General features: G+C 49.2%; 1 protein-coding gene across 2 annotated transcripts in view; it reads right to left on the reverse strand.

Moving 5' to 3' along the window:
• MAPKAPK2 (MAPK activated protein kinase 2) overlaps positions 1-17,880 on the reverse strand; it is a 52,273-nt gene extending 34,393 nt beyond the window's left edge. The window contains exon 1 of one of the 2 annotated variants that reach the window (XM_064273283.1): positions 17,530-17,880. In XM_064273283.1, coding sequence (XP_064129353.1) covers positions 17,530-17,808 — 279 coding nt within the window. In that variant the 5' untranslated portion in view covers positions 17,809-17,880. The remainder of the gene's footprint in view (positions 1-17,529) is intronic. The other variant, XM_064273281.1, reaches the window with a different exon arrangement.
• Positions 17,881-25,022: the final 7,142 nt, after the last annotated feature.

Below are 25,022 nucleotides of genomic sequence, written 5' to 3' on the forward strand. Positions count from 1 at the left end.
CTCTTTTTATAACTTGTAAAAGATTAACTCAAAACACACCCTATACCAATCCTGTCTCATTAACATAACTAAAACAACCCATTCCCAAATGGGATTATAACCACGCATAGAGGTTAGGATTTACAACGTAAGTTTTAGGGGAACACAATTCAATCCGTGACAGGGAGCGTACTAAACATTCACATTCCTGAATATCTCTGTAGAGTCTCTGATTCAGTAAGATAGAAAGAGTGGGGCCCAGAAATCTGTATTTTCAAATGCTACCCTCGCCCCCGCCCCGTGACTCAGTCAACCTGGCTTGGGAACCACTGGGCTAGATAACCATCTGCCTGGAATGTAGTCCTAAACAAGCCAAACTAAATACTTTTTAAGGTCTTTTTCTAAATCATTACCTTCTATTTAACCTCTCAAGGTCCATAAACAGCTGGCATAAACAGTTTGTGTTTGACTGCTAACCTGAAGGTTGGCAGTTCAAATCTACCCAGAGGTGTTGCAGAAAAAGCCCTGGCGATTTGCTTCCATAAAGATTACAGTCAAGAAAACCCTACACTGTAACACGTGGGGGTCACCACGATTTGGAATCGACCCTACAGCAACTACAACATTTATTCTCTTATCTCTCCTCACGCCCTGCCTCAAGACCCCTTTCAACTCAGATAACTCTTTACCAGGTTGTACAATGATTACCTCAAAGTCCAGCGTTATCCAAAGAACTTTCTGTGATGAGGGAAATGTTCTCTAACTGTGCTGTCCAATACAGTAACCACTAGCCACATATGACTACCGGGCACTTGAAATGTGACTAGCGCCAATGACGAACTGAATTTTTTATTTCATCTTAATTTAAATTTAAATGGCCACATGTGGCAAGCGGCTACCATACTGGCCAGAGCAACTTCCTGCAAAAGAGGGCTTATGTGTTCACTGTGGGTTCCATCCAGGCAAACAAGCAAGTTCAGACTCCAGTCCTTCCCTCACCTCTCTTGCTGAACTCACTCACCTCCAGCCTGGAGAGAGCTACCTGATGATGAACCAGAAAAACCAAACCCATTGCCCCCAAGTCAATTCCAACTATAGGACAGAGCAGAACTGCCCCATAGGTTTCCAAGGAGTGGCTGGTGGGTTTGAACTTCCGACCTTTTGGTTAGCAGCCGAGCTTTTAACGACTGCGCCACTAGGGCTCCTACCTGATGACAGGAGTTAAAATTAGAGAAAACAGCAGGAAAGGAGGACCTCAGTGTCAACTGGATCAGGGGCAACAAGGTACAGAGAACAAAGAGGCTGACCAAAACCTCTTGCCCCTAAGGCCTTTACCCTTCTCTGCCTAAGAAGGCAATTAACACCAGCAGGCACCACAACCATCACCCCACCCCGGGCAGTGAGGTGGGTTGGCTGCTGCATTCCGCAGCTTCCCAGAGCAAGCAGACCTCATCCCCAGGGATAACTTAGAAAATTCCTAAACCCACAGACTCAAAGCTGGTTTGCACTGGAACTTTTTGGCTGTGTAGTGGTATAGAAATGTGAGGAAGAAAAAACGAATCCCACCCCCCCAAAAAGTCCCACTACTTTTCCAGACTTCAAAAGTTTTCATGAGGAAAATATATTATTTGCACACTTCCAAACGTGACTGGACTCCTGCCCAGTTGCAGTGCAAAGGCCAAGTTCAGACCTGACCAAGGACTCCAGATTAACATGTGTGGTCTTCCGGCCCTGATTTCTGCCTCCCGGAAATCTCAGGCCTCTTTTCCCAACATCTGCCTAAACATAGGCTCTGAATCTACCAAAGAGGGTGGTTATCTGAGTTGAGAAACAAGTATTGCCTCATCCTTCTGGGATACCAAATGAACATGGACAGAAGCTGCAGCAAGAGGGGCCAGGTAAGTGTCCAGAACCACCTGTGGTATTTACACAGCTCTCCAATGACCAGGCAGCCTTCAGTGTGCTGGGCACAGCAGACGTCTCTCCCATGGAGGGCAATGGATAAGATGCTTTTTCTCAAGGTTCCCTCAGGACCCACTGGCGCTTCTCCCTTTGCAGACACTGCTGGCCTGCTGCAGGGACACAATCCCTCCAAGGACAGAAGTATTGCAGTGGTCCCTCTGAAGGACGTGTGGATGGAGGCAAAAGGAAGAAAAGAAGACATACGAAATGCATTGTAGGGGAGGAGAGCAATACAGATCCATCAAAAACCAGATACTTTTTCTAAAGTTTACTGGAAGATGTTTTTTGGTTTTGTTTTTTTTTTGGGGGGGGGGGGTTTGTGTAGTTTGATTGCCCCCCCCCCTTCTTGCTCTATAAAAAGAAAGAAATAAAGGAAAAAAAAAAAAAACATGTTGCAACTTCCTTTGTCACAGCACATGCTCAGGAAAAAACAGGCCCGACCCATTGCTTCACTTTCCCGTCTGTACCGACCGTTGGCTCCAGCCCCAGCCCTCACCTCTCTGCCTGGCTCCTGAGATGCAGGGAGCAGAGAAGGCCAGAGCCGGGGACAGAGTGCCGCCTTTCCAGCCCTCCACTGGGGGCTAATCACGTGAAGGGTGTGATTCTTCAGAGCAGGAGAGAAGCCCTGGAAGGGCCCAGTGTTGTTGTTAGCCACCAATGAATGGGCCCCCGACTCATGGTGATCCCACGCACAATGGAACAAAACGGTGCCCGGTCCTGTGCCATCTCCATGAGGAGTTTCACATCAGACCATTGTGATCCATAGGGTTTTCACTGGCTGATCTTTGGGAGCAGATCACCAGACCTTTCTTCCTAGTCTGTCTTAGCTGCAAGCTCCCTTGAAACCTGTTCAGCATCGCAGCTGCATGCAAACCTCCACTGACAAGATAGGTGGTAGCTATGCTTGAGGTGCACTGGCCAGGAATCGAACCTGGGTCTCCCATATGAAAGGCAAGAATTCTACCAGTGAACAAACATTGTGCCCAAACCAGAGTCAAAATAACTTTTGTCACAGCTTCAGTCCAGCCATTTCCTTTCCAACAGCCCCTCCTGGCTCTAGGCAATGGTCAGTTTATACCCGATCCTAAGCATTCCTATTATCAGAAAGATCATCCCCTGAGGAGACATCATTTCAGCTGGCCCCTCAGCCAAAAAGAATATGCAAACGCCCAGTGAAGTCCCTCCCACTACTCCTTAGAAACCTGCCCATTGGCCACACTTTGGTCTACACCCTCTCCGTGCAGTGCCCTCTGCCCATGCCAGGGAAGTGTCCCCCCACCCCCACCGTGAAGAGTCCACCACATATCTGCATCATTTATCTACCACCCTGTCACCCTGACTGCCAGTTACCACCACCACATCCCTGGACCTTCTTCTTTGTGTAAACCCAGGAATCAGACCTTCTGACATCTGCCAAACCACTGCTTGCTGCCAGGTCAAATGGGATATGCGTGAAAGGGTACAATCCCGATTTCTGGTGGCAGGCTTTTTCATGTATTTTTCACATGCATAGGTGTTCACTGTTCGTCTAAACTTTCCAAAGGCAAGGCCCACATCTTATCATTGTAGCAATTTGTACAAAATTAGCGTTCCACAAATACTTGATAAAATATAAACTAAACTCTGAATTACAACAGAGTCACAGAAGAACTACTGGAGAGGCAGGATTATGGGCTATCAGAAGTCCAGGTTTTAGAGAGACACTCCCACCATTAATGGCCTTTGTGCTTGATACTGCTTCTGCCTGACGTTCCCCAAGGCTCACTGGAACACCACCTTCCCAATGAAGGCTGTCCTGACCCCTGAATTCCACCTTCCCAGTGAAGGCTGCCCTGACCCCCATTTAAAACTGCAACATCACACACTCCCAGCATCTCAGGACCTCCCTTCCTCCTTCCATTTCTCCTTTGTACCTGGCCCCATCCGGCAAGCTATATCATGTAACTATTTGTGTTTTGCCTGTCTCCTCATAACATGCAAGCTCCAAGAAGGCAGAGTTTGTTTGATGGATCTATCTATCAATCTATCTTATCTATCTAATCTATCTATCTTATCTATCTGTTTTTATACACTGATATATGAGTCAATTCCAACTAATTGCGATCCCCATGTGTTTCAGAGTAGAATTGCTCCACAGGGTTTTCACGGCTGTGACCTTTCAGAAACAGACTGCCAGGCTCTTCTTCCGAGGAGCCTCTGTGTGGGTTTGAACCATCAACCTTTCGGTTAGTAGCCAAGCACTTAACCATTTGCACCACCCAGGGACTCCTGATGTATCCCCAGAGCCTACAAATAATGCTTAGCACTTAGTAGGCACGCAATAAACACAGTATTTGCCAGTGGGGTAATGAGTGATTCTGAGCACGTGTTAACATGTGTCCTTGTCTGTAAAATGGGGTAAAGTTTACTTTGAAGTATTTCTTTAAGAATTAACAATAGTGTAAGTAAAACGCCTAACACAATGCCTAATACATAATATCTGCTCTATAAAAAAAACTGCTATTTACCTGGGAAACCTTCACAAAGTTGCTAAGCTCTCAAAAGTGATCTGAACAAGGCAAAAGATAACAGATTGCATTATGTATCAAAGTCAATCTGCCATTCTGATCTATCCTCAGGGAGGCTGCAAAAGTCATTCCTGACACTGCTAATTAATTTTCTTGAGTAGTAAGTTGCTTTGGATCTCAGAGGGATAGAAGGCACCCTAAGGCAAATCCTGCTTAGAAAGGCAGGGGTCTAGTCTAAACTGCTAGAAAGAATCAATCCCCATTGTTCTGGATTTCTCTCATCTCATGTAACAGAGGTATTACAGGGTCTAAACCCAAGGGGATGACCCTGACTCTTCTCCCCTTCTAAGCTAATCCTGCCATCGGGGCCTCCTGATGGCCAGTTTGCAGGCAAGACAGGAGGCAAGCCTGGAGGAGGATAAGTGTTTATAAACATTGTTTGAAAGGCTGAATGAATAAAGGAGAAAGGTAAAATAACACTGGCCTGCAGGAACTGAAGACAGAGAGGACAGCTCCCAGCCCCAGGGGCTCCCTGGGCCCTAGGCTGACCATTTCTTTTCCAGCATCAGGTTGTTTTCCCAACAGGGAGGATGCAGCAATAGCAATGGAGAAAGGCCTTCAGTGCCGGGATCCTTCCAATCTAATCTGATCCCACAGTTCTACAGAGAGAGGCTCAGACAAGTTCTAGGACTTCCTTAGGGCCACCCAGCTAGGGTTAGGACCCCAGTCTCTCAAATTTCAGTTCAGTTGCAATGTGCTGTGGCATGGACTTGGCAGCCCCATGAGGTTCAAACCCCTCATCTCGACATCGGCAATTTGGTGCTCAGCACTGGGCCCTCCTGCAGTACAGAGGAGCAAGGCCAACAGGTAACCCTGGACCACATCTGCATGTCTCTGCTGTGTCTGGAGCTGAGGACAACATGCCAACAGCTGCGGGGAAGGCGGTGTTTGTTCTCCAGATGTGTTCCTGTCCTCAGTTAAAGTTTTCCCAGGGGGGGAAGGTTCACCTCCATAACTGAACAGGAAAAGGAGAGGCTCTGGAACAGGGAGGAGAAGAAGGAGATGCATCAATGGGAAACTGTGGTCAGGGCCCCTTACAAGAAGGAGAAGTCCGTTAGCAGAAACAGAAGGTACCAGCTTGAGTCAGCAGATCCGAGTGGGTGGAGAGGAGAAATGCCCAGAAAACTGCTCTGAGAGCCACACCCACTCAGGGTGGGAACTCCTCAGAGGAAGGCAGAATGGCTTATTCCCAGACATGAAGAGGAACAGGGAGAGACACCTAGGGGCACCTTCACTCAGAGAGCCTGGCCTGGCACTGCCCACTCCCGGAGTTGCCACCCACCCCTGAACCATGAGGATTGCCACTGGTACCTTACATTTACGTAAGGCGGCACCCACTACCATTCAGTTATTGCACGTCACTGGGCATCTGTGTATAACATACATCTTCTGCCAGTGAGGCATGTAGTCACTGCACAGAGAGAGCAGGGTACGGAGAACTTACAGCCCACTACGACATCTCCAGGAGCACGGTACACGTGGAGAGAGACACTTAAAATGGGAGATAAAGCTAAAAGCATCTCTGCCACTTCGACAGGGAGAGGTGGGGCGCACCACTTCCCGCGTGGAAGGCTTGCTGGAGGAGAATAAGGAGATGGGGGAGCGAGGAGGCACAGAGAACAGGCAGAGTCCACCCAAGAAACAGAGTATACGAACTACTTAAGCTGAAAAAGGGGCCCTGGTGGCGCAATGGTGAAGTGATACAGCTGCTAACCAAAAGGTTGGCAGTTCGAATCCACCAGCCTCTCCTTGGAAACCTTATGGCAGTTCTACTCTGTCCTATAGGGTCACTATGGGTTGGAATCGACTTGACGGCACAAGTTTGGTTTGGTTTGGTTTTTACGGTGAAACATAGCATGCATTCAGGAAGAGATAGATTGGGCCCAGATCTGGGAAGGATTTGGCTAATTCTCATGTATTCAGCTGAGGCAAAGAACCCACTGAAGGGTTTAAACTGGGAAGCTACATGATGAGAACTAGGCTTTAGGTACACCACAGAATTGAGGGACAAGACCTTCACCCCAAGGCAGAGGGTTCTTGGAGTCGGCCATGTGTTCTGCCTGCCCACCCCCTCCCACCACTGCTCTCTGTTCCCTCTTTAACAACACTTCAAACCCAATTTTACTGGGTTTTATTTTAAAGAATCTGACCCAAGGTAAGCAAAAAAAAAAGTTAATGAAATCAGGACAGCTTGAGACACAGGAGAGGGGGACCTCCCTCACTCACCCAACTTCCTGATCTTTAAGGGTGCGAGTGCTGAGACCACCACTGGGGTGGGGAGGGTGAAAGGCCTGGAGCCACTGAGAAACCGTGCAGGCTCTACTGGAAAGGATGTAATGCTTGGGAGCCTGACAGTGAGTGGGAATGTCAAAACTCAGCATTTCTATAAACGCTCATGGTTTACAAAACATGCTCATTTTATCCCTGTGACCTTCCACCTTTAAGAGATCCAAGTGCCTGTAAGGAAAGAAGGAAGAAGAAAAGCACAAGATGATCTCTTGCTGGCCTCTCCTGCCCAGCAGAGCAGCTGGGCTGCTCCAGCTCCTGGGCACACGTGGTCTCTTCGCCCATCTACCTGCATTCCTAGGATGTTCTAAGTTCCACACATGTGGCCTTGAGGCCTTGAGTGGGGGGGTGGGGGGGCCAGGCCCTCGTGCTCTGCAGAAGCCAACAGAAAGAGCAATCTGCAGATTCCTCACTTAGAGGCTCCTCTTCCCTAGAGCCTGTGAAGCCTGCCTTCTGGAACTCTACTAGGCTTCTTCTAAGAATGACGGAAGCCAGGAAGGAGGCCTAGGGTAGGGAGAAGCGAGAGGGTACGGCTATTCCAAGGACAGGGGCTCCTCCTGTCAGAGTTAAAAATAAACTCTTAGCAGCTACACCCAACTCCTCCCCCCTTCCAGAGGCCCAAGGTCCTGGCAGATGACCGGCTCCCAGGAGAGGAAATGAGGCCCCAAGGGGCAGGCAGAAGGAGACAGGCATTCATGGAGACCTTGCCTGGGTATAACTCTGGCTGAAGGCAGAGGAGCTCCCCAGTCCTACCTCTCATGCCTAACACTCTCCCCCACACACCCGTCTCCTCCAAATAAGCCTTAATCCCAAAAAGCAGACACAGACCTCCCCTGGTGCCAAGACGAGTACCCACACCTGCTCCAGGGATTAGAAGAAACAGAAAGAAGAAAATGCCAGTCAAACTAAAAAAGTACTCTCCCCAGTGCCTACCAGTGAAGCAGGTGTTCCAGCTACCTGAGCCCTTTCCTCACCTTGCTCCGAGTCCCCAGGGGCCCTGAGAAGTACAGGAAGAGGCCACACCTCAATGCGCACAGATCACAATACCACTGCCCCCCCAGAGCCGGGGGTGGAAGAGACCCATGCTCCCTGTGACATTCTGCAGGTGACAGAGCTTGGAGGGGTGGGAGCGGAGAGGCCATGGCTTGACACAGGAAGGAGGCCCCAGTAGCCAGGGCCCAGTTATTCTTAGAAGCCAATGAGATGAGATCACACTTTTGAATGTGGTAACCCAAAGCCCCATGCAGTGGGAGGTGGAGAGCAACAAGGCGTTAGTCTTAAGTAGGTAATATGCTGGGTCCCAGGGCAGCCAGGGTCAGGGTCTGGGGCAGACGCTTCCCCCTTGTGGGGCTCTCCTACTCACACCCAAATACCTTCTGGCAGATGCCTGCTTGGGGGTGGAGCTTGGAGGAAGCCAGGGCTGGAGGCAAACACAGCAGAAAGTCTAATGGATTCGGTGAACTTGTTCTTCCCCCCACCCTCTCCTCCTCCTCCAACCCTTAGCCTTACTGGGAATGAGAAGGCAACTCCACAGAGCCTTTGTACACACAAACCTAGATACCTGGAGAAGCCCCAAGCACAGTGGGCCTCCCGGCACTCAGATGAGCAAGTTGCCCCAAAGCACCAACCCAGCTCAGGCTGGAAGAGAAGGGGGCAGATGAAAAGAGCACGAGGGAGGTGAGATAAACAGCTGAGCAGCACGGCGGGCAGACCTGGGCAGACACAGGGCCTGGGTTGTGAGGGAGACCGCGGCAGCGGCAGGTTTATTTTTAGCTGTTGGGACAGAGGGGCTGAGAAACAGTCCTAGGCCCTGGGCAAGAGGCCAGGCTGCAGATGTCCACCATAGGCTGGGAGCCTTGGAACAACATTGACAATCAAAGTGATCAACTCAATCTCTTGGCTGCTGAGGGACAGGGAGGGTAAGAGCCCTGCAAGAGAATGAAGGAGAAGGAGTCAGCCTGGGGACAGGAAGGCAGGAGGTCTCTGTCTAGGCTCCACTCCTGCCCGAGACTGGTGAGAGTTCACCTTTGCTTCAGGTTCAAAGAAGATAAGCCAGACAGAGAGAAGGCATCACCAGCACAGCTCCTTTGTGCCCTCGTATTTTCTGAGATAGAGAACGCTTCTTCCAACAGGTATCCAAACACCTTTCTCCTTGGGTCACCACCCTTCACCTGCCACACAAATTCTGGATGGACACTGGTCACAGAGATGCCTGGATATGTCCCTCAAGAGAAAGATGCCCTTTCACATGACCCTCTAGAAGCTCAGGTTCCTAGCGGAATAAACACACAGCTTGGCCAGGAGGCTGGTCTTGGAGGGGAACATCAGACGCAAACAGGGGTTGACCTTGTGGCCACATCCCAGCCTCTACCATCTGCCAGCTGGTATACAGAGATGTTTACTGGGTCCGAGAATAAAGACCCCAAGAATGCTACACTGCCAGAGGCTGAGCTAGCCTTATCCCTCTTTCCACTGTTCCTCTTTTCCCCCTCCAACCAGTCTGATGGCCTGGCACACAGCACCCCACAGTTCAAGCACCCGGGACCTGATGCCATCATTTTTAGCCTTGAGGAGGCAGGAGGAGGAAAAGACAGTAGGCATCATGGCGTATCACACATGCCCTTCTCCCCCTGCTTCCTCGGATTTCTGAGTCTCTTCTCGCTCAGCCCTATCTGGGGGACTGAGTGCTACCTGGATGCAAATCCAAATCTCCCCATTAGCTCTGGGAATCAGTACATTCCCTAGCCCATAACTGCATCCCCATTAGCTCTTCCCCCAGGACATTCCCTAGCCCATAACTGCATCTTTGGGTGAATTATGAGAAGGTATCCTTTGGATGTACCCACCCACACACCAAAGCAAACCCGGCAAGTAGACAGTGGGCTCGACTTCAGCCCTCTTGCACCACCTCAGCATCAGCCAGGTGCCCCTGTGCAGGGCACAGCCTCACAACCACTCACAGTGGCCTTAGCTGCCCCACAACTTCAATGAGAAAGGAAGTATCCATCTCTACCTTTCACCAGCAGTCCCTGGGTGGTACAAATGGTTAACATACTTGGCTGTTAACTGAAGGGTTGGAAGTTCGAGTCCACTCTGAGGTGCCTCAGAAGAAAGGCCTAGCAACCTGCTTCCAAAAAATTAGCCACTGAAAACCCTATGAGCACAGTTCTACTATGACACACATGGGGTTACCACGAATCACAAGGGACCTGACGGCAACTATTAGTAGTAGTACCTTTCACCATCACTACACTAACATTCTTCTTGATTTCAGGAAAGAGAAGGTACAGACCCCCGAGTTACTCAGCCCACCCTCTCTGCTGGTTCCTACTAAAACATTTTCCAAGTCATCACACAAGAGGAGCAGCTGGTCATTGATAATTATCAATTAACTGGACATCAACTGCCCTGGAACCCGGCATTAAGAGTATCTAAAATTTTAAAAGGCATCCAGGCTGGGCCTAGACACTGATGGTCAGACATGGAGCAGCTCAGCGACCACCCTGCCTGCCCTCGGCACTCCTGCCTCCAGTCCAGCCTTAACCCCACACTGCCAGTGCTCAGGAGCTGTTGGTGGCCGGCCCTCTGCTCTGTACACTGAGGCCTGGAAAGTTTAAGTGATCTCTCAAGGTCACACAACTAGTTAGCAGGGCTTATATAAAGGCTAGATGAGTTTTTTTTGTTCTATGGTTTTGGGTTTTTTGTTTGTTTTTTGTTGTTCTGCCTTCTACTCTAGCACATAAGAAGCCCTGCTGGCGCAGTGGTTAAGCACTTGGCTGCTACACAAAAAGTAAGCAATTCGAACCCACCAGCCGCTCCATGGGAAAAAGGCAAAGACGTGGCAAGCTGCTCCCGTAAAGATTTACAGCCTTTTGTCCAGGGTCTTAAATGCTGACAAGCAGCCATCTAAGGTTCATCATTTGGTCTCAACCCACCTGGAACAAACGAGAATGAAGAACACCAAAGACGCAAGGTAATTATGAGCCCAAGAGACAGAAAGGGCCACATAAATCAGAGACTACCATCAGCCTAAGACCAGGAGAACTAAATGGCGCCTGGCTACAATCAAAGACTGCCCTGACAGGGAACACAACACAGAACCCCTGACAGAGCAGGAGAGCAGTGGGATGCAAACTTCAAATTCTCATAAAAAAAAAAAGACCAGACTTAATGGTCTGACTGAAACTAGAAAGACCCCAGAGGTCATGGTCCCTGGATCTTCTGTTAGCCCAAGACAGGAACCATTCCCAAAGCCAACTCTTCAGACAGGGATTGGGCTAGACTGTAAGACAGAAAATGATACTGGTGAGGAGTGAGCTTCTTGGCTCAAGTAGACACATGAGACTATGTGGGCAGCTCCTGTCTGGAGGCGAGATGAGAAGGCAGAGGGGGACAGAAGCTGGCTGAATGGATTTAGGGAATAGAGGGTGGAGAGGAGGAGTGTGCTATCTCATTAGGGGAAGAGTAACTAAGAGTACATAGCAAGGTGTATATAAATTTTTGTACGAGAGACTGACTTGATTTGTAAACTTTTGGTTAAAGCTCCATAAAAAATAAAAAAAAGATTTAGAGCCTTGGAAACCCTATGGGGTGGTTCTACTCTGTTCTATAGGGTCACTATGAGTCGTAATCGACTCAACAGCAATAGGCTAGGTTGGGTTAATCTAGTACATAATTCATAGCAACAGGCCCTTCTCTAAATATTATATTATAGATATCTTAAAATCCAAAAGATCAGTTATTTCCCTAAGGACTAGAAAAGAAAAGGTGCACCAGTCTGACTTGGGTTGCATGCCTGGTGTACATTAAGCTGTCCCAGTGCTATGGCCCCTTTTTACCAATGCCCCCTATTTACAAGGTGTATACAAAGATCCTAGCTGATGGAGCCCAACCCTGCACTGCCTGCAATCCCAGGACTACTACTTCTGACAATCAAAAATCAAAGGAACTCAAATCAAGAGCCATCAGGATCAGTCCCAAGGCATGGCTCCGAGACCGACACCATGTAAGCCCTCAGATAGACCACTGAGCCTCTCTGGACAGCCCCAGCCTCCTCCTCAGCCAGATGAAGGAGTCAGGAAAGATGGCCTGTGAACATCAGCTCTAAGGCATTATGAAAAGTATGGGTTCCTTTGCCACTGGGCCTTAAATCATTACCAAGAGCAGCTGCAGCCCCTTCAGAGACAAAGAACAACCTGCCCGGCCCACCCATCTCCCTCCAAGGCCCAGAACCACCTGGAGAGGAAGAGTCCAGGGAGGAGGGACAAAAAAGAAACCCACATGACCCTAGGCAGGGCCTGCAGAGGAGAGGGAGGCCAGAGAGTGCAAATCCTGTGCCACAGACACCACACCACCAGGGAGGATCCTGGCTCACAGCACAGTAGGGCCGTGTAGGAACTGAGACAGGACTCAGATGACAGTGCCCTTATCCTTCCCCACCGTGGTGATCATTCCTCCTGCCCGACTCCACACACTCCTGGGTGACAGGAGTGTTGGCCCCTTCCACAGCACCAAAGAAGCTGGTTTCCCCATCTCCAGCCCCAGGATTTGGCCAGAGATTAAGTTTGCCTCCAGAAGTCCTGACACTGGGCTGCTCCGAGCCTACACACAGACACACAGGCACACACAGACACACACACACACGCACACACACACCCCTACTCCCATCCTCTGAACCTGCTTCTTAAGTAGACTCATCAATTGATGAAAGCCCAACTACTCAGATTCCAAGAGGTCAAAATACCTTCTCCACCACAGAAAGCAGTACCTTCATCTTCTCAAAAAGGAGACCCTTTATCCCCCAGATACTCACCAATATCCATAGTCCTGAAGCTCTGGGCCTGCTTTTCTGTTCCCTCCTGTCAGCCACTGATCCCAGATCTTAGCTGGAGATTATTTCCAAGCCCTATCAAAGCCCAGAATTCACAAGCGAAAAAGGACCACAAGCCGAACCGGCCTGAGTGGATGCCAAGAGCCCTGCTACAGCATTAGGGCCAGGGCCAGGACCAGGGCAGACATAGGTGGAGCCTCTTCCCAGGAGACGGACAGGTTCTCTGAATCAGAAACCAGACCCTTCCCTCAAAAAACCGCAAGCCCCAACCTCTGAGTCCTAACCTTTCTTCACAACATCCTGTTAGTTTATCTCATGACCCCCAAACACTTTAAAACCTACTTTTAACACAAAGATGGGTTGGGTCCAACTCTGAGCCACCAGCATCACTTGCTCCTTTACGTACCTGATCTCCTCCTTCTTCCTCGGCTCCAGCCAGGTTCAACTACATCATCACCTCCTGAAGACTTGCTCATTCCTCAGAGATCCAGCAATGTCCCACCGACACCAGCTGAAGCCTTCCCCAGCTCCTTCAGCCTTCACAGATTTCCCTCTTTCCAAGCTCCTTCATACCCAACCACACTAATTAGCCCTAGACCAGCAAAGTCCCAGAACCTTCTGGGAGGATGGAAATATTCTTCTGTGCTGTATAATTTGGTAGCTACTAGCCACATGTGGCTACTCAACACTTAAAATGTAACTAGCAACTGAATTTTTAATTTAATATTCTATTTAATTAATTTAAATGTAAATGGCCACACATGGCTACTAGGTACCATACTGGACAGTGCAACCCTAGGCTACTACATCTGTTACTTTCCACCTCTCCAACAGATTTCTTGGCCCCCCCGCCCAGTTTTTCAGAACTATCCACACAGCTAAGCATATAGTAGGTGCTCAGCAAATCCTTAACCATCTGTAACCATAAACCCACTGCTGTCAAGTCGATTCCGACTCCCAGCGACCTTATAGGACAGAGTAGAACTGCCCCATAGGGTTTCCAAGGAGTGCCTCACGGATTCAAAGTGCCAACCTTTATGGATAGCAGCCATAGCTCTTAACCACTACACCACCAGGGCTTCCTCTGTAACCATAGTGGATATAAAAGAGTGTGTTTTGGTAAAAGAAACCATCCTAACATCGTGATTACATCCAGAATACCAGCAAAAGACAATTGGGGACACTGCCCCTTCCCCAGCCACACTGCAGCTCTGCTCGGTGACACTACACTGCATGAAGCTTAGTAAGCTGGTAGACCATGAGGACTTAGGGGCTCTGGCACTTCCTTGCACTAACATTATCCCCTCTAACAGTGCCCAGACCAACCATGAGAGGTTCCAATCACTGTCTCCTTCCTGGCACCAAAGGAACTCACATCACAGTGACACTTAAGAGACCTGGGAAGTAGATTCCAGCTGGAGAAAGGAGAGAAGGAGAAGAAATCACAGAACCTTGTTTTCTCTAATTCACACAATGGAAAGATAAACAGAGATAAGTTATGACAACATTCTATATTTTGTAAAGCGATAACATGCTTCACCCAATCAGCATCTCACCGCAGACAGGGACACTGGTGCTGGCTTTAATTAAATTTGTTCAGCTAATACCTAAGAGTCACCAGGACACAGTGAAGGAGGAAGCAGCTGTGGCACCCCCTGGGGGAATACAACCAATTACACACACAGAGGGCTGAGACTGCATGTCCCCACCAAAGAAAGTTAGCAGAATTCCCATGTTCTCCTACAAAATAAATACATAAGATTTCCCTCAAACACTCTCTAAAAGGGTTGGGGAGAGCTTGTTACAGCAGATCCAAAACGCATAGAGCTGCTGAGTTGGTTTACACACTGCACCTCCAACTTCAGGGACCGCTGCTGGTGAAGTGGTAAGCCCCCGCCTACAGTCACAGTAGGACTTGCCGTGAGGGAGCAGCAGCCAGTAGTTCTGTGTTCTGGCTGCCAACGTCACTGCAGGTACAAAAGTGGCAAGAAGCCTGAGACTGAGAGACAAGCACCCCAGGTTCTAACCCAGCCTCTGCCAAGTGAATGGCTGTGTTACCTCAAGCAAGTCACTCCCTCGCTCTGGGCCTTGCTTTTCTCATCTGCAAAATGAGGTGGTTGGATGAGATGACCTCTAAAGTCCCTTCCGACTCTGACTGGAAGTATGAGTATGACTCAGAACTTAACACAAGCAGCCAGGAGAGACGGTGAGCTGAGATCATAGCACCCACCAGAAGCGCTCAAATGCTGTAACTCTGAGGTGGAGGTACAGAAGCAGCAGGGCCAGCTGGGACTATTTTTTAAGCACTGATATCACTTAACAGGGCTAAGAGGTCACCAGACCACAGAGAGAGCACAAGGTGTATGGGCAGCCATCAACTCTCAGAGCTGTGAAATAGCTAAGTTCAGAGGCCCCATCAGGGGCCCTGCTGCTGCCCACCGGCTCCCTGCCCTAAATCCCCAGGAATGGCTTGACCCGCAATGCAGAGCAATGGTCTTCCCCGTCTTTCCTTCATACATTCCCAAAAGAGCAATCTCTCCTCCCCACCACATCTTCCTCCTTTGGTTTATAATCAAAAACTCCTGGTTTTGAAAAGCATTTCACTACTCAGCACCTAAGGTTAAGTTAATCAAAAGTCAAGATCTAGAAATCTCTTTGGTCTATGTCTCTGGAGCAGAATTCTTGGAACCAGACTGCCCCCACAGCTGTAATTACACCTTAACCAGTATTGGGATATGGAAGGGCTGCTGACACTGCTGTCACTCTCCTCATGCCTCATCCTCCTTTTTTCCTCTATTATTAAGCTTTTACGCAAAGATGTGTGGGAAATCTACAGTTTAACAGTTGAGTCAACTTGTAAGGTCTGGGAGCAGGTTGCCTGTCAAAACAGACTCTGACTTCAATCTTCACCCACTTCTAACTGAGAAAGATAAATTATGCTCATGAAAACCCACTAGACTCCGTGTGTCATTTAAACATTGTTATATTTTTCCTTTCAAAACTATTCAAAAGTGAAAAAGCCAACTCTCTTTCCCCGATTTTTACAAAAGAACCCGAACTGCCATCTAAAAGCAGACTAGAGGGTAGTTTTGTGTGTCTATTACACATACATGGAGCAGAAGTTGAGAGCTTTTGTTCTGAAGGTCTATACAACATTCTCTCCATCCAAGAGAATGAACAGCCAGTGTCCCCAAACTGCGGATGGGTGACAGCAGATGGCGTCTCAGAGGGGATAGAAAACTCTCCTGGAAAGCATGTCTGTCACTTCCTCAAGGGTACAGGTTAACTGTGGTCAAACTGTATTCACTCAACTCTGTTCCTCAAGGTCAGAGCCACAGACAAGACAAACATTCCCTCTCCCTTTCCCGGTTCCAAGTATGGAAAGAAGGGTCTAAGGCACAGACACCAACACTTCCGAGACACACATCTACTCCCTCTACAACACCCAGCATGAGAAAACCATCAAGAGCCCACAGCAACAGCTAATCATAAAAACCAAAGAAATCTGAAAGAGTTCAGGCTAGCGGAAAGCTCTCCCCAAAAGAGAGGATGGAAGCAACAAGAAAACCATTTCAGAGACCTTAAAATCTGGGAATTGCTCATGCTTGCCCTCTACAGCCCCAAAGTGCCAGGTTTTTATTATATCTGATTATATATTCCAACAGTCTGCCCATAACTCATATCTGAGTTTTGTATTTAACAGCTGAAATACTGCCAGCTGTGGGGGTGGAGGGGAAAGAGAAAAATATAACACAGGAAGTATTTTCTCCTCCTCCAATCATTAACACGGCCCAGGGGAAATAGACCTGGTGTGTCACCTTTAGAGATGTGGTTTGACCTGAAACCCCTCTGAGGGAGAACACCTACTTTTTGGTGACCCTTGAACGACTGGCTCACACTGTCTGGGGACCCACCCCAACTCATCAGACCTCCAAGTCCATTCTATTTACCTTCCGAAGTGTTCTCCCCTACCACGCCCCCTCAAAAAATAAAAAAAAATGAAAGGCTGGGTTTCCCCAGCCCAAGGCTGACGCTCGCTCCTACTGTCCATCTCCAGGGCTAAAGAGGCCACCTCCGAGTCGCGGAATCAGCACGGAGCCAAGCCCAGGTTTACAGATTGGGTTTAGGAAGATCGATGGAGCCATGGAAACAGCAGACACCCGCCGGAGCCTGCTGGCCTCCCATCTGGAGCCGCACAAGCACCGGAGGTAGGAGGGGGCCTGCTCTAGGATCAAAACAATCCCTCCCCCGCGCCGGGGGGCGGTATCCCCGCGGAATCTCCAGCCTTGCCCCGGCGGGCCAGCGCGCCCCGAGGCGGCACGGCCGCGCTCGCGAGGCCCAGGGAAGTGAAATCACACATTCCGGCTCCCAAATAAGGAGCGAGGCTAAATAAACCTCAGAGATCCGACTTCTCCAAACCAACCGACCAACCAGCTCAATGAGTAATGGGCCTTCTGTGCCCGCAGAAAGACAGAAAGGAGGGAGGAGAGGATGGGGAGCCACGGCCTCCGAAAATCACTTCCTAGAGACGGGGTTAAGCACAATTGGTCCCAAAGCCAACCGTCCCGATTCGGCAGGATCCCGCTCAAACCCCAAAATGGCAGAGTCCGCACGAGTCGTCTCGAGTCCCCGCCACTCGCGCCCCGAGGTGACCGGAAGCCCGGCTGGGCCGGCAGCGGGTCAGATCCGACCTGACCTTCCCGGCTCGGCTCCCCGGAGCCGCGCACTTGGCACCACTCGGGCACCCCGGCCGCCCCGCTGCGGCCACTCACCCCGCCGGCGCCGGACGCCCCCGAAGGGTCAGCAGATGAAATGAAGGCGACTCCTCGCCCCCGCCGCCCGGAGAGCAGGGGGTCGTCCCGGGAGCGCCCCTTCTCCCTCCCCTCCCCCCGGCCCTAAACCTACTTTTAGGGCGAATTTCTCCTGGGTCCGCTTGTTGAAGATCTGCAAAACTTTCCCGTTGATCCCCAGCCCCAGGACCTGGGTGGTGACCTTGTAGTCGTCGGTGATGGCGTTCTTCTTGATCTGCAGGCTCGACTTGACGTGGAACTGCGGGAACTGCGGCGGGGGCTGCAGCGGCGGCTGGGCCGGGGGGTGCGGCGGAGCCGGGGCGGGGGGCTGCGGCGGCGGCGGCGGGGCGGGGAACAGCACCGGAGGAGTCTGGCCTTGGGAGTTGGACAGCATGGTGCCCGGAGACGCGGGCGCAGGGGCCGGAGGGCCCGCGGCCGCCCCCTCCTCCGGCTCCGGACCGGGTCCCCGCCACCCCCCGCCCGGCTGGAAAGTTTGCTCCGGGCTGGAGCCGGCTTCCCCGCCCCGGCTCGGCTCCAGGCTCGGCGGGTCGCGGGGCTCCGTGGGTCCCGCCGTCCGCCGCTGGTGCCCACCGGCCCTCGTCCCTCCCCCCGGGGGCCTGGCGCTCGGTGGAACGCGGGACGGCGGGGGCCGGCCGGGGGGAAGCGGCCGCGCGACAATGTACCCAGCCCGGGCCGGCGGCCGCGTCACAGCCTCGTCTGCGTCCGGGGCTGGCCCTTAAAGGGGAGGGCCGGGGGCGGGGCTTGGGGAGACGAGGCGGAGCCGGGAAGCGTGGGTGTCTTAAAGGGGAGGACGCGAGGCGCCTGCAGCGTGGTGGGCCGCGCCAGTGGCTGGGAGGCGCGAGACGAAAAGGGGAGATTTTAGTTCTTCCCCGGTACCACACAAAGGGAAGGGGGTGGTGGAGGAAAGCAGCTACATAATTCAGATGGAAAATCCACTTTTCTCCAACCGTCTGGGTCTTTTAGAACAGCAGCAGCGAATTGGAGGAGGGGGTATGTTTTGAAGGAGAAGGGATGGCGAGTGTGAGCTTGATAGGCGCTCAGGAGTTTGTTGAAATCACTGGGGCCGTTCATCCTAGAAACACGTGTGATACTAATATTAGATATTTACTTAATTGAACAGTTCCCTCGTTTACCTATGAGTTTTGGATTTATTTCCTCATACATGTATTGTTTTTCATATGAATTTAAAAGGATGCGGGATGGGAAGAGGATGGGTCGAGATCCAGATCACCTGAAATCAGGTGAGCCTTTACAATTGCCTGGCTGCATGATCAGAGAAAGACAGACTTTGCCCCTCTCTCTCGGTGGAAAGAGTAGTGACGCCTTTCTCATGGGCTTGTGGAGAGTATCAGGTAAGATCATGGAGAAAAGGGAGAGTGTGGGGAATAGGTTCTGATTTCCAACGTGGAAAATGTTTTTCCTGAACCTACAGGCATAAGAAGAAGCAGGCGTTTCTGAAGAAGCCTAGTTCTGGCCCAGGGTAGCCCCATGTCTCTGAAGAAGATGCCAGCGAGCTAGGGGGACCCATAGCATAGCCTGGATCAGGGCAATGAGTGGGAGGCCCTGAATATAAGCTGCCAGGAGGCCTGGGCATGACTATCAAATGCATCCCTGCTGACCTCCTCCCCTCTCCGACTAGTAGGGCAGTTGAGAAGTAAGACACAAAACCTCAGCTTAATTACTCGTGGGCCAAATTAGAGAATGTGGCTTGACCTATGGCCACCATCGCCCCTATTATGTCCCTCCACAAGTCCAGAGCCCCCTGTCAGGGGAAACTCAGCTTAGGGAGAAGCAGAGAACTTCCTGAGGACCAGGCTTTTGAGGAGGGAGCCCAGGAGAGGAAGGCACAAGTACCAGTGACTCCTCCCTCCCTCACCTTTCCCAGAAGACATTTCTCCCGCTGGGAGGCCAGAGTGAGGGGGTGGAGGGAAGGGCAGGAGTCGCTGTCTGGCTCTGTCCCTCCTGAGACAGGAGGGCTTGCTCTACAAACCAAGGAGCACATTCATTCTTTTTAAGGAGCACTTATTTCGTGCTGACTGTGTACATGGTACCATGCAGTGATGGATGGTGTTAACAATTTTGAGGGTAAGGAGACACAGACATGTACTAGATATCTTTAGAGAGGCACAGACCCAGCCCCGGGAGCTGAAGGAGTAGCGATCCTCTGTCTGGGGTAGCAGGGAGCTTCCTCCTGTGCTGTAAGGACAGGTAGGGTTAGACACCTCCCCTGAGCTCCCCGACTCTTCAAAGACAAAGAGGCTACCCAAAACCACAGGGGTTGGAAAACACCTCCACCTCCCCAGTTCTAATGTATTGCTATCACCTGAGGCAGGCTTGGGAGATCCCCCAAAGAATTAGGGTCACAAGGATGGGGGGAGAAAGGCTCCGTCTGATCAATTTCTTTCTCAGGTAGAGGGGTCACTGGTCTGGGGCTGTTCAGGGCTCCGGGTTGGCCTTTTTCTCTCTGCAGAGGAGTAGGGGACAGGGCTTCCCCTTGCTTGGCATTGCACTTGACTGGCCTCTCTCACAAGGCTAGGAAGAGGATAGCTCCTGGTGCTCTTTCAGAGGCAGCAAGGCATAGTGGAAAGAGAATAGAAATCAGAGACAAATGACCCGAATTCACGCCTGTCCTCCAGCTGAGTTATCTTGAACAAGCCATTTAATGTCTCTTTATGTCTAGAAAATGAAGAAAATAATAAAATCTGCTTTCAGGGTTGAGTGAGAATCCACTGAGATAGTGCACATGAGAACCCTTCATAAACTGTAAACTAAATTATCATGAAGTGTTAAATATTATCATTATTTGTATATTGCTGGCCTTGCTCCCCTGTGCTGAGCCCACTGCCTAAGGGTCTGTCCCTGATATCAAAGCCGCCTTCCTATCTAGCTGGGGCTCTGGGGAGATGCTAAAGCCTGATGACCTAGGAATAACATGACAACTGGAATCCTCATGGAGTTGAGAAGTAAGGCAGATTAGCCCTAGAGCGGCATGCAGGACTCTAAGGACACATAGACAGTGCACAGAGATTACATATACTACACACGCAGCCCCAGAAAACACACACATGTATGTGCCTACCTGAAAACCAAAACTAGATCCATTGACCTCAAGTCAATATCAGCTCATGGCAATCCTAGTGTTACAGAATAAAACTGCTCCGTAGAGTTTTCTTAGCTGTAATTGTTACTGAAACAGATTACAGCAGTACTGCTGGGTGGGTTCAAACTACCAACCTTTAGATTAGTAGTCAAATCCAGATGATTTGCACCACCCAGGGACATTTAACAAAAAAAAATGCCTAAATGGGTGAATAACTGAGGAGCGAGCTGGGCTAAAGGAAGAAGCACTAGGCAAGGGAACCAGAGTCCATTGTGGTATTAACTAGCTATATGACCTCAAGAACATACCTTACCCTCTTAGTTCCCTCTTCTCATCTGTAAAATAGTGATAATAACATCTGCCCTGCCTACCTTGGAGGGTATCTTAGTCATCTAGGACTGCTATAACAGAAATACCACAAGTGGATGTCTTTAACAAAAGATGCTTATTCTCTCACAGTCCAGTAGGCTAGAAGTCAAAATTCAGGGCACTGGCTCCAGAAGAAGGCTTTCTGTCTCTGTAGGCTCTTGGAAGGTCCTTGTCATCAGTCTTCCCTTGGTCTGGGAGCATCTCACCACAGGAACCTCAGGTCCAAAGGATGCGTTCTGCTACCGGAGCTGCTGTCTTGGTGGTATGAGGTCCCCGTGTCTCTCTGCTTGCTTTTCTCTTTTATATCTCAAAAGAGATTGGCTTAAAACACTAATCTTGTAGATCTCATCAGTATAACTGCCACTAATCCTGGTGGCGTAGTGGTTAAGTGCTACGGCTGCTAACCAAAAGGTCAGCAGTTTGAATCCGCCAGGCGCTCCTTGGAAACTCTATGGGCAGTTCTACTCTGTCCTACAGGGTCTCTATGAGTTGGAATCGACTTGACGGCAGTGGGTTTGGTTTGGTTTGGTTTGGTTTGGTTTGGTTTGGTTTGGTTTGGTTTAATCCATCTTATTAACATCATAGCGTTAGGATTTACAACACATAGGAAAATCACATCAGATGACAAAATGGTAAACAGTCATACAATACTGGGAAGTATGACCTAACCAAGTTGACAGATACTTTTGGGGGACACAGTTCAACCCATGACAGAGGGTTATTGTAAGGATAAAATAAAATAGTTTCCCATAGGGCACAAAGAAGTCCAAAGTCCTACTTATATAATAGCAAGCTTTCAGCTGCCTGTAATGAGCTACTTAATAAACAGTTTTTATGGATTTATAAAAGCACTTCAAGGGTTAAAAGTCTATGCCAATAGAAAGTCCTGTTTTTATCTACAGTTGACAAGCAAACAGACGCTGTGCAAGATAGTACACAGACAATGTAAGCAGCTCAGGTACACAGAATGGATTACTTATAATCATTGATTCATGACGTCGCCTCATCACTGGATCGGTGGCCCTTGTGCCTCCACTTTTATGTAGTTACTTGTTATTTTTAATAAGGTAATAGGCACCTGTGAACCCACTACCCAAAATTAAAACTAGGCGTTTGACAATGATTTACATCTAAACAGGTGGTACTTCGACCCCCTCCCCCAACCTATTTCTGTTTCCCTGGCCCAAGATAACCATCATCTTCAATCCTATGTTCATCATGCCCTTTCTTTCTTTTTTTGTATAATTTTATTTCATGTGGACACATTTAAAAGTTTAGGTGTCCAACCATCATAAAAGATGAAGCTGAAAATGTCTTAAAAGGGAAGTAGATATGGGTGACTTTATTAGCAAGAAGAGGTTAAAACAAGAGACCCCTTATGATAGCTTCCAAGTATTCCTTTCCTGATGATGATGCTAATGATGAAGATGATAACTGCTCACATTTACTGAACACTTACTCTGTGCCTGATAATTGTGTTCAGTCTTCCACTTGCATTGTCCCATTCAAATCTAATTACGATCTGTGGGAGAGATTAATAGTTATCTGGACCATTATCCATTTTCCCCTTTGTCTTAATCATCTAGTGCTGCTATAACAGAAATACCAGAAGTGGATGGCTTTAACAAACAAGTTTATTCTTTCACAGTGTAGAAGGCTAGAAGTCCAAATTCAGGGCACCAGCTCCAGGGGAAAGCTTTCTCTCTCTGTTGGCTCTGGAGGAAAGCCCTTGTCATCAGTCTTCCCCTGGACTAGGAGATTGTCAGCCCAGGAATCCTGGATCCAAAGGATGCACTCTACTCCCGGTGCTGCTTTCTTGGTGTCATAAGGTCCCCATGCCTCTCTGCTGGCTTCTCTTTTTTGTATCTCAAAAGAGATTGGCTTAAGACACAACCTAATCTTATAGATTGAGTCCTGCATCATTAATACATGAGTCCTGCATCATTAATACAATGCTGCTAATCCCATCAGTCCCTGGAGAAGGGCATCATGCTTGGCAGAGTACAGGGTCAGCGGAAAAGAGGAAGACCCTCAACGAGGTGGATTGACACAGTGACTGCAACAATGAGCTCAAGCATAACAACGATTGTAAGGATGGCGCAGGACCGGGCAGTGTTTCGCTCTGTTGTGCATAGGGTTGCTATGAGTCGGAACCGACTTGACGGCACCTAACAACAACAACAACAATCCCATCTCATCACATCCTAGAGATAGGATTTATAACACATAGGAAAATCACATCATATGACAAAATGGCAGACAGTTCACAAAATACCAGGAATCATGGCCTAGCTAAGTTTACAGGTATTTTGGGGGGACACAATTCAAGCCATGACATTCTTCCTTGACAGTGAAGAACCCCAATATTTAGCACATGGCTACCTGGAGTAGAAATTCCACTCCCAGCCTCCATTATAGTGTGTTGTGTTCATGAGACTAAGCTCTAGCCCATGACTTATAAATGGAAGTAGCTGAAGGGAAGAGTAGGGCCTCCTCCATCTCTTTGTTTTTGCTACTTCTTGATGGCTGGAACAAGGACTTTGTAACTGGAATTTCAGCAGCCATCTGAGATAATGGAGGTCACAGGTTGAGGCTGACTGACAAACCAGACTGAAGAAGCCTGTGTCCCTGGTAAATGTGGAGCCACCTACCTAGGCTTTCATATGAAAGAGAAATAAAGTGAAGAGACTGATGTCCTGAGGTTTCTCTTACTCACAGCCGAACGTTTCCTGTTGTCCAGCCCTCTGAGGTATGCACTCTTACCTCACTGATCTATCTTACAGATGAGAAAACGGAGTCCTAGAGAAATGAAAAAGGTCACACTGCTAGCAAAGGACAGAACCCAGGTCTTTCTGACCCAAAGTCCATGCTCCTGGCTCTCACTACAAACCCCCAAGCATGCATGTACCCACATGTCCTTCTTAATGTCAGAAATATGGCATCTGTCATTTAGGAGTGGCCTAAAGAAGGGTGGGCTGTACTTTCCATTTTAGATAACCTTTAAATCTCCCACACCTCCAACTGCAAGCCTGGCCTAACCTACTATAGAGTATAGGCCTGTGTTAAGTTGCATAACCATAAAAAACCAAACCCACTGCTGTTGAGTCGATTCTGACTCATATCGACCCTATAGGACAGAGTAGAACTGCCCCGTAGAGTTTCCAAGGAGCGCCTGGCAGATTCAAACTGCTGACTTTTTGGTTAGCAACTGTAGCACTTAACCACTAAGCCACCAGGGTTTCCAAAGTTGGATAGGCTAGTTATATTAAAGGCTTTATTTTGAATCCATGACAATCTCTCCTCCCCAAGCTTCCCCACCTTCACCTTGCCTTCACAAAAATCAGGGAGTAAAAATTTCGTATTTTACTATGTCTTGATCTGCATGAATTACAAAAACAAACCCGTTGTCATCAAATTGATTCTTACTCCTGGTGACCCCATGTGATACAGAGTAGAACTGCTGCTTAGGGTTTTTCTTGGCTGTAATCTTTATGGAAGCAGATCACCAGGCCTTTCTTCTGTGATACCATTGAGTTGGTTCAGACTGCCAACTTTTAGGTTAGTAGTTGAATGCAAACTCTTTGGACTACATAAGGACCTCCTTATGGAGATGTCAGGTGCTGTCAAGTCTATTTTAGACTCATAGCAACCCCATGTGACAGTACAACTGCCCCATAGGGTTTTCTTGGCTGTAATCTTTATGGAAAGGGATTGCCAGGTCTTTCTCCCAAAGAGTCTCTGGGTGGATTTGAACCAACAACCTTTCTGTTAGCAGCCAAGCCACTTAACTGTTGTACTACCAGAGCTTCTTCCATATGGATAATAGAAGGTGGAGACCTATTGCTGTCACGGGCTGTCGAGTTGGTTTTGACTCATAGCAACCCTCTGTACAACAGAACGAAACACTGCCCAGTCCTGCACAATCCTCACAATTATTGTTATGCCTCAGCCCATTGTTGCAGCCACTGTGTTAATCTATCTCATTGAAGGTCTTCCTCTGTTTTGCTGGCCCCCTACCAAGCATGATGCCCTTCTCCAGGGACTGGTCCCTCCCGATAACGTGTCCAAAGTGTGTGAGACAAAGCCTCAACATCCTCACTGCTAATGAGCACTCTGGT

The sequence above is a fragment of the Loxodonta africana genome, chromosome 20, assembly GCF_030014295.1.
Source record: "Loxodonta africana isolate mLoxAfr1 chromosome 20, mLoxAfr1.hap2, whole genome shotgun sequence".
NCBI lineage: Eukaryota > Metazoa > Chordata > Mammalia > Proboscidea > Elephantidae > Loxodonta > Loxodonta africana.